At 39.8% G+C, this 13302-nt stretch overlaps 2 protein-coding genes across 2 annotated transcripts; one reads left to right on the top strand and one right to left on the bottom strand.

Annotated features, from left to right (window-relative positions):
- The first annotated feature begins 779 nt into the window (after nt 1-779).
- On the top strand, nt 780-3904 carry LOC114474080 (uncharacterized). Its single transcript, XM_028464074.1, has 3 exons — nt 780-1806; nt 2995-3217; nt 3376-3904. The coding sequence occupies exons 1-3, from the start codon at nt 1530-1532 to the stop codon at nt 3518-3520; spliced, it is 645 nt and encodes a 214-aa protein (XP_028319875.1). The 5' UTR covers nt 780-1529; the 3' UTR covers nt 3521-3904.
- Nucleotides 3905-4937: 1033 nt separating this feature from the next.
- gucy1b2 (guanylate cyclase 1, soluble, beta 2) lies at nt 4938-12196 on the bottom strand. The gene is made up of 14 exons (XM_028465049.1): nt 12081-12196; nt 11907-12001; nt 11645-11805; nt 11256-11355; nt 10945-11159; nt 10683-10764; nt 10486-10589; nt 10163-10379; nt 9020-9340; nt 8773-8921; nt 8559-8705; nt 5611-5765; nt 5325-5506; nt 4938-5230 (listed from the first exon to the last, which is right to left on the bottom strand). Exons 1-14 carry the CDS (start codon nt 12176-12178, stop codon nt 4938-4940), a joined length of 2319 nt encoding a protein of 772 aa, XP_028320850.1. The 5' UTR covers nt 12179-12196.
- Between the last annotated feature and the right edge of the window lie 1106 nt (nt 12197-13302).

The raw sequence follows: 13302 nt of genomic DNA, 5'->3' as shown, positions 1-13302 counted from the left end.
TTATGAATAATAAATTAATATATATAAGAATATATTTGGCTCCTTATAAACAAAATAAAAATAACCCATTTTATTCTTAATGTCAGCCCTAAAATATTCTGTTTTCGCAAACATTTATTGGTGAATGTGCTCATCTAATTAGATCTTGTTCCAAAGTGAAAATGCCGAGTCATGATGTGACCACAATGACCAAAATGAATCAAACATTCATTAATCACAGATTATCAGGAATAGTTGAATTTCTTTCTTGCTGTATTTAAAGGCCCACTGTGTAACTTCTGGCCACTAGGGGCGCTAGACCTGGAACTTTCACATCAAACGCCCCTAGTGGCCACACGCTCCACAGCACTGTCACAAAAATCAACAAACAGTCAGTCGGGCCAGCCTCCTTTGATTTTTGATTGTGTATGCAGACAGTAGTTGACCTGTAACTGTGAGATAAGCATTGGCTCTAAGGGCTGGGTCGGTGAGGCTGGGCTCGCGCCGCTGCTAGAGGGGCCGCCGCTGCCCTCCTCTCCCCACCGCTGAAGGCCTGGCACTAGGCCCTCCCCTCCACTCCCTGGCCTCGCCATTGTCGGCCGTCTTTGCGGGTGTCGGCCCGGCAGCCGGGGTCGGAGCGGACGGGGGACGGTGTCCGGCGCCAGGTGGAAGGCAGAAAAATACTAGAAAAAGCCTTAGCCCAATGAGTATATCAGAGCCTGTGGTCACGTGACTGCCGTAAAGTGATACGTTCTCCAGGCATTCTCCAGGTCACATGATCTGGCCAAAGACGGTCCGTCTCTCCAAAGTTACATAGTCTGCATTTCAAAAGGGAAGCCCAGCTCAGAGCATTGATACAGTAAAGCGCTGTATATTGGCCTGAGGAATCATTTGAAAAACCTCATATGGGTCAACTCTTTAGGTCAAAAAGTCTGCGATGTGCCTTTAAAAAATTGTGGTCTCTAAAATAGCAACTTTTGCTGTCCCAAATGTATAGATAAAGCCTTCAGGCCTCTTTAGTCTTGGATGAAGAAAAATCTAAACCGGAGACCATTGAAATGATACTTGTCTTCTAAGACTTCTAGGTGTCTTTTCTCTTTGTCCCAGGATTTATGTTTGCTGACAGATTCAATAAATAATATAGGTTAAAGACCTTGTCATCCCACCAGAGACGGGGTCATTACAGAGAGTGTGGTGACAAAATCTAATCTCCTTCATTTTTCAAATGAAAGATCTACACCAGATCGTTGACGGAACAACTTTCAGAGAAATTCTGTTGACAAAGCAGGTTTCAAAGTTCTCAACTCATTCCTGCTCGTGTGCAGTGCACAGCTCACTTCCGACCCCTGCTTGGTTTTGGTTTTGCTGAAACTGGAACCTGGCTGGTAAATAAAACATGAGTTCTGTGCAGCTTGCAGAGTTCTTTCAGCGGGACAAGAGGTGAAAGGCGACATTCTTCCTTAACAACAAGATCTGGACTGAGATTGAGACACACGGAGAACACAAAGACGTAAAGCATCTAATAGGAGAACCAGAGCCTATGGAACAGGATGATCAAGGCAAAGGAGCAGCACTGTGATCCTCTACCAGTGTTTGGGAAGCCGTGGTACTGGCAGCGCAGGGACAGCACCATGGAGAGCACCCGCAGCCTGGCACAAGTCATCCTGGAGATGCGGGATGAGATCAAGAAGTTGGAGGCTGAGAATCAGGAGCTGAGGAGTAGCTGGCCTCAGCGTTCCTCTGGAGCTGGAGCAGTGATGGAGGAAAACCCCTATCTGAACCTGAGGCGGAACGTATCTGCACCCACACTGGAGAGACAATACAAGGGTAGGAATCAACAGACCTCTCAACAAATGAGTTCTCCACTCAATTCAAGATCACTCCAGAATATTTTCTTAAACATTTGCAAACCATTTATTTATTTATTTATTTATTTTAATTGAACAAGCTGATACAAACAAAAAAGGCACCTTTGCATTAACACAGATTATAGACGAGGTAAAAGACATAAAGGACAAAACAAAAAAGAACCAAAGGGCTAAACAATGTACTTAAAATAAAAAAAAATATTCAGCTATAGAATTAAATCAAGTTTTTTTCATAAAAGAAACAAGTCTCGAGGCAACAAAAACTAAAGAACTGTGTGTTGTGTTTAAAATTGCATTTTACATTGTTCTCTTTTTTAATATAAGTGTGAAATTTTCATTCTATACTTTTCTGCTTTTAATTTTCTTTTAAAAATCAAAAGAAAATTCATGATGTTTGAACACATTTTACATTGTTTTTACTCTAACCAAGGAGAACAATGTAACAATCAAGGCGCTCCAGTCTTAGTGAGTGCAAACAATTCTCTTTTTTTTTAGCTCCAAAAAAAATATTACAAAAAAAACATTCAGGGTTTTTTTTTTTTTTTTCATCTTAAAAAGTAACAATATTCAGATTTTACACTTTAACTCTATGCATGAGAGATGTGTCAGCTATCTTATCCCTTTAATATCAGAGAACTTCTAAAAGCCTTTGCAGATTCACAATTTCCGTCATGTATTTTGAGATATAACCACAGTAATCATTTTAAACAGTTTTAATGAAATGCTTCTTTGACTCTGAACAAATAGCCTATGTTTTTTTTTTATTCAAAAGTTGGCTCATTGTCTTTAAAAAAGGTCCACGGCTAATGACAAGACGCTATGCTATTACTCGGCAAACATCACCTCAAATTTAGTGACTCCATTAAACCATTCTTTGTTTTAGTATTTTACCTGTTATTTTAATATACTAAAAAATGAACTCATCTGTTCAAATTCATTACATATACAACATCAAATTAGAATAATTTTCTGTCTAAAAGATGCTATACACAGAAAATTCATTGTATTTTCTATTATTCTTTTATTTTACTTTATTTAGATTCTGATTCCATGTTTGTTTAATCAGTGGCATACGTTCTAAAAGTTTAGTAGATCTGTCACAAAAGATGAACAATGTTCTATCTGCATTTCTTTGCACTTCTCACAGAGCCCACAGTCATGACTGTTCGAAGATACTCTATGAGTCCCAACCTACTGGGGGTGACCATGAGGGAGGGGGGCACTGACAGAGGCCAACGTGCTCAGTCTGGATGGGGAAAGCTGCAACATGAAATCCAGCATGGGTTTAGCGTCTTCAGTAGCTCAGTTATAGAAGAAGTAGGAAAAGTTAGCAACCGCCACTCCCTGCAGGAGTATGTTCAAAGAAACAGGTAATAAGAAGCACGTTAATGTCAAAACAGCTGTTGAAAGTATTATTGTTTGTTTTTTCTTAGATTATTTATTTATTTATTGATTTTGTAATTCAATTCTCATTCTTCAGCCACCATTCGGAATCATTCTGTCACTCAAAACTCCTCTTTCTCCAAAGGGCCAAGGTTAAAACTGTCACATTTCTACTTCCTGTGGATGATATTTACACAAGCCGGCCTGCTCTGACGAAGCAACAGGAGGAGCCTAAACTAACACCCCTGACCTCCATTCCAGAGACTGATTCCTGTGTGCAAAACTCGTGACCAGAGAGAAAAAGTGTTCTGGTAAAATGAGCCTTTCTGACCGAAGACACAATGTTCTTCTTTTTCTAGGCCAGCGCCGAGTGGATGCTTTAATGTGAGAACTGGTAGCTCGATTTTTATCACACCTGACCCCACAGACGACTCTAGTTACAGGTGTGGTTTTCATCTGACCATGGCAGTCCATCCAGGCCTGGTGAACAGTGATGAGACACGAGGCCTGATGCTGTGAGGATCAGGTGTCTGCACTCCTTTCCCCACACCGACTCTTATTTTATAGTAACAGGCACACCTGCAGGTGACGGCTCTTTTTCGGACAGTTGCGGGTGCCGACTCCGACGTCGTGAGAAGCTTTAGAGTCATTTATTATTCAGGTGAAGGTGTGTTTTCGCACAGTGTTACTAAAAAGATTGAATGACATTAACGTTATTTTCCTATATAAAATAAAACAGCTTTTGGGGGGTTTTTTTTTAGCTCACAAAGCTCATTAGAATTTAAATTGTCTGACTGTTTAAATGTTGACATTTATATTTACTTAAAAGTCATATTTATTGACCATGTTTAACATTTTATTTCACTATACAATGTGAAATATACATGTTTTTCATGGTGTTCATGTAGTGGCTGTCATTGTTACTGTTTTACTTCGAATAAAGTCTGTCACCAAGTCTGTTGCATATCTCTTTATGTAAACAAAGCACATTATGCATTTTTTTTAAATTAATAAATCATAATTGAATAAGTTGTTTCTTGTAGACTGATGTAAAATAATCCACTGGTATACAAATTATTAGTGATGGTTTTCTTTATAGATCATTGAAAATCAAACTACTGGGGTTTGATCATGTGACCAATGACAGCTGAAGCACATTACGACTTCCAGCACTGGCTAAGCAGTGAGAGCTTAGCTGAGCCTTTACACAGAAGGTACACAGTGTTGGGACTATAGTGTAAGGCTTTATTCTTGTTTATTGTTTCACATGATAAGGAGAGAAAATGTCAGATCAAGACTAAAGCATAGATAACGTAGGACGCAACACACGTGCATGATGAAAGACGATGAGGTTACAACAAGTCTTGTCTGCTAAAGGATTATTTTTCATGAAAATTGATCAAATACATAAATACACGCATTCCTGAAAGCAAACACAAGTTAAAGTCCAACCGTATGGTTAATTATTGTTCAATATAGGGAAAAGTTTAGATGACAGCCACACGGTGTTTCAAGTTCAACAGTGAAAATAGAGCCGATTAAAAGATTGGACCATGAAAAACCAAAAACAATCAGCTGGAAATAGTTTATTTGTTAAGTGAAAGTTTCTCATACAGGTATATTTTTATGTTTTTATCTTAAAATCAGGTAAACAGAACAGTTGCCTTCTTGGCTCATGGTCAGCAATAACAGCACATGAGCTCGAGCTCAGACAACCACACAGAATCTGGTTTGGATGTGTTTGCTCGGACTGTTGCGTTCCATGGCGTCACTAACCAAACGCTGCTCCTCCAATGGATCCTGCTTTATTTGGTCAAACTCAGTAGCGTTTTCTAAATGTTTGAGGGAAGCGTCTGGTGATGGTTCACTGGTGTGCAGGCTACCGTAGCTTTCTGAGTCGTAGGCCTGGTCAGCAGCGAAGATCTCTGGATCAGAATCATAGTTATCTTCATACATCATGGGGATCAAAAAAGGTTCATCTTTGCTGTTGTGCTGAAAACCTACAACAGATGTGGAAAAGTGGTCCAGTTAGAGATGGAAATTTGACAAGAAATTTAAAAAAAATATCTATTCCAAACTGTCAGCTACTGATACCTGATTGTTTGTTCCTCTGGCTGTCTTCCTGTCCATCTCTGGCTTTTAAATCACTGAGACCTAGAATCTGCTGATTGCTGACCTTTGTGTTCTTTACCAGGAAGTAGGTGGTCATCAACCCTTTCCCTTTAACTTCAATCTCTCCTCGAATCTGCATCGCAAAGCTTTTATTCTTCAGAGCTCTAAAAAAAAAAAAAAGGATATACAAATAAAAACATTCATAGTGTTCCCAGGTTTCTCTTTACAAGTGTGTGTTTCCAGTGTTATTGTGCAGATGTATCCTTACTGGTAGACAGTAGGGCTCAGATGGATCTTGTTGGGCAGCCCATGACTCTCCATACGAGAGGCAGTATTAACGGTATCACCAAACAGACAGTAACGGGGCATCTTCTCCCCGACTACCCCTGCCAGCACAGGTCCACTGTGGAGACCTACACGGATCTTTGCAAAAATAAAAAAAAAGTACATGAACATAAGAATAAAAACTGGCAAAAAGTTTGAAAAATGTAACCAAAATAAGGAAGAATTCAATACCTCTGTGGATTTTGTTTCTTATTTGCAAAACTTTGACTTTCACTGAACAGGAGTATTTGATACATTTACGACAACAATTTGTCACAATAAGTTTAGAAGGCAGTAACAATTAGATATACATTATGCTTGAAAATGGTAAATCATATGAATTACAAAATACATTAAAGCTGAAATCTGGAATTTCTGAGAAACGTCTCGATGTCCCGCCCTAAACAGCTTAACTTCCTCCCACTGCCTCTGCCAATCGACCAGAAGCCACGCCTCTACTTTTCTGCACACGCATCGCGAAACCTAACAAGGTCGCATTGATATACTGTAGGTCTATGGGTCAGGTACAGTAAGAGCCAAAATCATATTTACCTGTTTGCTGTTGTGACGCGTGGCCTTGTTTCCGTGCACAGTTCCACATTCACTTTGATTGACAGTCTCAAAAACAGGAAGTTGAAGCCTATTGGCTGGGCGCACACTGCGATCGTTTCCATTTGTATAGGGGTCTATAGGACGAAGGAGGGACTTATATACATTAATGTATATGAATGACCACTGGCAGTAGACCATAGTAAAAGACAAATGAGGTATTTTTTCGCATTTCAAAAGAATCATACATAAACATATATTTCTCAGAAACTCTGGATATCAGCTTTAATATCTTCTTTTTTCCCTAAAGTTACTGTAGCAGTCGGTCAAATGTGTCATATAGCAGAATTAAGAATAAAGTAAGGAAGGCCTTACGTGATTAGAGAGTTTCAGGAAGACATAACTATTTAGATATACACTGTGCATAATAACAGTTGAACTGCTAAATTATCAACATTTTTCATAGTTTCAGCAAAAATGTGTTTTGTAGTGATGAAAGGAGATTCATTCACATCCAAGTACTGAAATGAAAATAAAACACACATGTATAGATGTGTTTTTAATACACAGTTTGAGAGAAGGGACAGAAAGAAGCTAAACCTTACCTAGTTCCGTACTGTCCTACTTTGTTTACGTCATCAGCTAAAATAAATACCAATAAAAAAAAAAAAACTTTAATAGCACCATTGGCTTGGTTGTATCACCATTTCACAACAATTCTGCCAACAAATTAAAAGCAAGAACAGAGAAGCAAACAATGCAGGGTACACCACGTGAACCCCAAACTCCAAATACACAAATTACACAAATGAAATCCTGCTACTACAAGCCTCTGTGGATTTGGCTGGTATGACGATGGAAGCAAAGACATTTTCTACTGTCTGTGATGCCCATGGCATCATGTGCTGAGTGCTCAGTGTTCCAGTCTGCTGATTAGTAATGTCAGACACCTGGGCCCAGTGTGCTGAGGTTACTTAAGCTTCCAGACTCTACAGATACACCACCATTGGTTAGAGTTGGACGTGTTTGGTTGCATTAGGGTTTAGGTTTGTTTACACCTTAAAACACACACATCATTTTCACTCATGTGCACTTTACATACTGACTCTACTGATATACACACTCCATGTTGTAAATATCTCATTTGGTTTACTTTGATGAAATTGAAGATCATTTGGTTTATTTGATTTTTTTTTTTTTTTTTTTTTTACTTAAATGTTTAATTTGTGCTTAATTAAACAATAAAGATTCTTTGAAATGTTTGCCATGGTCTTGTCTCCTTTTTGTTGTAGTGACCTTTCAAGCCATGTCATGACACTGACAAATAAACTACTGTAACAGAGTTTAATTAAAATTTTGAAATATGCAATATTTATTTATGACTGCATCATGCACATACAGGCAAGTAAGTCATTTATTTCTAAAGCGCTTTTCGCAGATAAAATCACAAAGTGCTGTACTGAGCAGTGGAGAAATGAATACAAGTGCAACATCATAATAGAATAATAAAACATGGGTGCATATACATCATAGGAGCAGTATCATAAAAGGATAAGAACAATTTAAAATCCAGTTAACTAAAAGCTTTTCTGAAAAGCAAAGTCTTCAACGATTTCTTAAAAGTGTCCACACAGTTAAGCTCCTGGAGAGACTGGTGCAGGTTATTCCAGAGTCTGGGGGCCACAGCCTGGAATGCCAGGTCTCCTTAGGTTTTAAATTTAGTTTTTGGGATCTTTAGGAGACCCCGACCTGAAGACCGAAGGCTTCGCCCTGAAGTGTAGGGCCACAACAAGTCTGAGATATATTGAGGGGCCTGGCCATGTAACGCTCGGAAAGTAAGAACTAAGATTTTATAATCTGTTCGAAACTTGACTGGAAGCCAGTGCAGAGAAGAAAGAATGGGGTGATGTTGGATGTTCTGGGAGCAGCGTTCTGTACGATCTGGAGTCTGTTTAGGGTCGACTTATTAAAACAAGTGAAAACAGAATTACAATGATCTATGCGAGATGATATAAACGCTTGTATGACCAGTTCGAGATCTGATTTTGCTAACAAATGCCTCACTTAAGAGATATTTCTCAGGTAGTAAAAACAGTTTTTAGTCAGTTGACAACAGTGACCCTCCAAAGACATTGACTGATCACATCCAACCACAAGGTTCCTGAGGCTGGTTTTCACAAATGAGCCCAAATCACCAATGGAGTTTTTAATCAGAGGGATCTTTTTTATCAGGAGCGGTGATCACAGTTTCTGTTTTGTTTGAATTTATCTGGAGATAATTTGATGACAGTGCAAAATAACCTTTGCACATGCCTATAGTAACAGTGAGAGTGAAAAACGTACCTGAATGGGTTTTCCTGTCACAGGATTAATAACCTCTTCAGCAGCCAGAGTCATTCCTAGAGCAAAGTTGGCCACCCTCTCAGCATGGCTGGCAACGGGTATGGGAACCCCACCCACCACCATGTAAGCATCTCCAATGGTTTCAACCTGGACGTCAACAAAGGATGAACACAATCCGGGCCTTGAAAGGAAACACAAGCTCTAGCTCCTTTACCTTGTAGACATTGTGCACAGTTGTGAGACGGTCAAAGCGGAGGTACATGGCGTTAAGCATATGAACTATTTGTATTGGTTCACACACAGAACAAATATTGGTGAAGGTCACGACATCACTGAACAGGATGGTGCATTCTTTGAAATCTCCTGTTGAAGGACACGCATGGACAAAAAATGATAGCAGCCAAATGACAGAAATGATGTCACCTCTAGCACAACATTAATCTACTGTATACTCCACCAACCTGCTTCCACTGCCTTGCCCTCTTTGAGCTCATTGGCTACATGCTTAGGCAACATGGCGTAAAGCAAAGTCTCTGTCTTTTTCTTCTCCTCCTCCAGGTGCTGGGACAAAAGACGGAGCTCTTCCTTTTTTCTCTCCAACTGATTGGATAACTCCATTTCTGCCAGTCGCTGGTGATTGAGCAGGATGAGATCACGCGTGACATCGTGTTGTGCGATGTCTGATATGTGCATGTCCCGCTCCTCCAACTCCTGAAGACTTCTCAGGAGAGGAGACGCTTGATAAAGCATGCACTCCAGAGAGGGCATCCAAGTCATCTGCCCTGAAGACGAGCAAAGATTAGGAAACAAGATGGAGCATTTTTTCATATTAAAGCTAACAATATATAGCCTTGCCAAACCCCTGGCCAGGTCTTCAGTTAAACTCTGATCTCTCAAAGTTGTTTAAACAAGTATAGAACAGTCTTCTCTTTTAACTCTCATTGAAGGCGGATGCCTTTTTCTTTGCTCCCTCCCTCCCTACTCCCTATCATCTGTCTATTCTCCAGGATGTTTGTTTCGTATGACGCTCCCTCCTCCTCCTCTTCCCCGTCGCCACCACCTGGGAACTTTGTTTTTGAATCAGATCTACCCAAAGTTGTTTCACGCCATCTGCGACAAGCTGAACTGTACAGAATGAAGCAAATGAGATCACGTTTCAATGCCTTCTTTTGCCCACCACCCACCCTCCCTCCCACATAGTGGCAGCAAGAGGGGCGGGTGAGGCGCCTGTAAGAGGCTGCACACACGTGCCCCTCAGCGGCTGGCTGCATTCTTCCCCTACAGAAGTCCCCTCCCCCGATCACATGTGCTATGTCCTCGAACTTTGTTGTAATTGTGTTTTTTGGGGCTTCTGTGTGTGCCGCAAACTGTGCCCCTAAAGGACCCACAGTTTGGGACCTGCCTTATTCCTCTCTTCTTACCTCATGTTTTCCACTTCTCATCTAAGATACGGGGCGCCGCCTTTGTGGCGACCCATGGTTCTCCCACTCCTGTACTCCCATGTTATATGTGATTGTCTTTTCATGTTTCTTGGACAGGATGTAACTGAAACTGAATTGCCCCTTGGGGATAAATAAAGTATTCTGAATCTGAGTTTAGTTTACCTCTGAGCTGCAACATCGGCTTGTTCCTTTGGGCCTCAGGAATCATGTCCTTGTTTGTCTCCAGAACAAAATGACTGTTTATGAATTTCCTTATGCTGGAAATCGTAAAGGTGACCTCAGGATGGATGATATTAAAGTACTGGTCCAGATGGACACCCATAGTCTGGAGTCCAGGGACAATCCTCTGCAGGTTGACCCCAGCTTGGTGGATCACTAGCTGGCTCAGAGACAACAGGGAAAACTGAGTTAATTCAACATAATTATCTTTATCACATGTTTATGCCATGAAGGAACAGGGGTATCTATTTATATGTATATTTTACCTGCTCATCAAAGACGATATGAAATGGGAATACGTGGCAGAAAGTCTTCAGGTCAATGTTGAGACATTGAGGATACACAGGCTCAAATCCTCTCAGCAGCTTCCCTGCATGGTATGACAACATGGGGCTGTTACTGTGAGCCAAAACGACACACATGCTTGTAAACTATCTCTCTATCTCTGTGATTGTGCCTCTACCTTTTCCGAGTCGTACTAATCCTCGTATGATATCCCAACGGCTTTTTTTCACCATAGCAGGGCAGCTCTTTTGATGGTGATTCTAGGTACACGAATGAGAGTATATATATATATGTTCAGTCAGGCACACGAAGGTTGGTAAAGGCCACTGAAAAGTCCATATGGATGTTTCATATCATCATCAACACCTCAGAACTAAAACACAGCTATTGAATCCAAGTCTAGCTCATGGGTGAGGTGCTACACCATTTATCGTTCAAACCTCTTTCAGAGACAATGCTGCTCTCTGCTTGTCAGGCAGAGGCTGGTGGGTTTGGGTGGTCCCAGTTTTACTGGTGGACGCAGCAGCTGGTTTCTGTCTCACCAGGAAAACCACATGTTCCTTTTTCCCAGTCCTCTCGATCTCCTCAATCTGGTTAACAATCTCCATTGTTATCTCGCTGTTGAAAAAATCTCTGACAACAGCTCCAATGATACCTGCAGAAATAAGTGGGAGCTCTTGGGTTGCACACTTTAGCTATAACATTAGTTTTGGGGAAATTATACAAAGGTAGCAAGTATTTCTGTATTAACCAGGAACAAGGTAGTAGAGTCCTTTGCGGTCTGAATAGTAATGGAGAAGCAGAGTGCCGTCAGGGTTTCGCTCCACACGGAATGACGGCGCATTCATTTCCTGAAAGAGTAAGACAAACAGGTAATATCACACAATGACATTGATCTTTGACACAACTTCATCTTGCTTTACTGGAGACGGGGATACCCCCCTAAACATGGTGCACCATCTCAGAGCTCACTGAGACAAACATCGATGCACACTTTTATTTAGCATGAAAATAAAATACCTAGAGATTAAAAAAGAAAACATGCTGGCAGACCAGGAACAGGATGTGAAGGAGACAAACACACAATGAAGGAGCAGGTAGAATTGATCCAGATTATAATTTAAATCTCTAAAATATAACCTTGTAAGAGAGAGAAAGGTAGCTGTGAAGAGCATCCAGGTTCTCTGTGAACTCGTAGAGATTTCCTCCTAATGTACGCAGCATGTGGTCATATCCGGAGCGTTTGCAGAACTCAAAGAAGAACTCTCCAAACTGCATTAGGACCACCTCTGACTTCACACCTTCCATAAAACACAACGTTTCACAGGGACCATTGTATGTTTAATCTTTCTATAACTGTTGAGCTGGCACACATACTGTTAGTATATACTGCTAGTGTTACCTAGGAGCTTGCAGGCTTCTGCGACCAGCTGCAGGGTGATCTCATCCTCGTAGACCTTGTGTGTAAAGAAGCTGTCCTGGACCCCGGCTTTTTCTCTATGAGTTCATTCAGGATAACAAGAGGTTTCCTATCACTAATCAGGTTTTTAGAGTAAAATCAAGTGGTTTTATTTACCTGAGTTTAAGCCATGTCTCTTCACCAAACTTTTCAACAACCAGCGATTTCAGACAGGTGTTGATAAATCCATACTGCAGCATAAAGAAGGGAAACATTGATTACTTTTAGTCCTGTTAGTACGTAAGAGGAAAAAAAGAATTGTGCTAATATACCATCGTTCTGGTAGAGTGAAGCGAGTAGTTTCCTTGAAAATCGTTTCCTGTGCAGCTGTGGAGAGTCGGAGAGAAACACAACCCTGCTCCAACAAAGAGTCCAGTCCCACTAATCATGGAGGACTCCCAGGAGAGGAAGATGTTCAGCTGGGAGGCTGCAGGTGTATAAGGAATCGCCAGAAACAATTGTTCTCCCTTGTGTACCATTCTGTAGGTCTTAAATTTGATTTCAGGCTTTATAGTAATTAAGACATGTTCATAAATAAATCACAAGAAAGTATAATATTAATATCGACTCATGTTGACATTCTTAAAAATTCCGAGCCAAGAAAAGTATCATCATCACCGACCACTATGTTTGTAGATGTTAGTGATGCTGCTTCCCAATTAGAAATCTGTGTTTAATTCTCTGTTAGGAGTCTTTGTTTTGTTTTTATGAGTCTCCAAATTAAAAATCATATTTGTGTTTATCTGTGGTCAAGCTGCTTCATTATTTGTCATCCCAGCATGCAAATACAAAATAAAACTTAATAGCATGGAAAACTCAACAATAAAATAGACAATAAAACAAAAAGATACATGAAAATAAAGCCTAATGGCAGTGAGATTGTGTGTTTGTCCTGTTTGCCTTTTGTTGTATGAAACAGGATGACATACTGTATCTATTTAAAAAGGAAAATAAAAATCTTGAATAGCTCAATAATAAAAAAATATACTGAACCAAAATCCACATTGTGTCCTACAACCCAAAAAGGGTTCATTTATTTAAAACATATATTTGTATATAATGGTATTACAATATATTAATACTTACTAAACATAATAAAAGGTTTATATTGTAATAGAGAATATTATTAATTTATTGCCACACTAAATTTAATTAATGAAATTTGCATCGTAGATATGAAATAGTATATTAATATTATGTATATGTAATAATCATGTGTATGTATGCATAAGTGTGTACATACTTATGTTTGATGTGCATGTTTAAACTCTATATGTATAAAACTTGGACAGAATATATATTGAATGTGTATTGTAAAAATAGTAATAAAGGTTACATT

Source organism: Gouania willdenowi, chromosome 13, assembly GCF_900634775.1.
Source record: "Gouania willdenowi chromosome 13, fGouWil2.1, whole genome shotgun sequence".
Taxonomy (NCBI): domain Eukaryota; kingdom Metazoa; phylum Chordata; class Actinopteri; order Blenniiformes; family Gobiesocidae; genus Gouania; species Gouania willdenowi.
The sequence above is the reverse complement of the archived record's forward strand: the minus strand, read 5'-3'. Positions and strand labels throughout refer to the sequence as shown.

Bases quoted from the DNA above. Each gene is read 5' to 3' on its own strand.
- LOC114474080 (XM_028464074.1), top strand. From the start codon at position 1,530: ATGATCAAGGCAAAGGAGCAGCACTGTGATCCTCTACCAGTGTTTGGG. The intron at 1,807-2,994 runs GTAGGAATCAAC...CACTTCTCACAG, and splicing joins ACTGGAGAGACAATACAAGG to AGCCCACAGTCATGACTGTT. The intron at 3,218-3,375 runs GTAATAAGAAGC...CTTTCTCCAAAG, and splicing joins GAGTATGTTCAAAGAAACAG to GGCCAAGGTTAAAACTGTCA.
- gucy1b2 (XM_028465049.1), bottom strand. From the start codon at position 12,178: ATGTTTCCCTTCTTTATGCTGCAGTATGGATTTATCAACACCTGTCTG. The intron at 5,507-5,610 runs GTAAGGATACAT...TTTTTTTTTTAG, and splicing joins CTGAGCCCTACTGTCTACCA to AGCTCTGAAGAATAAAAGCT. The intron at 5,231-5,324 runs GTATCAGTAGCT...CATCTGTTGTAG, and splicing joins CCAGAGGAACAAACAATCAG to GTTTTCAGCACAACAGCAAA.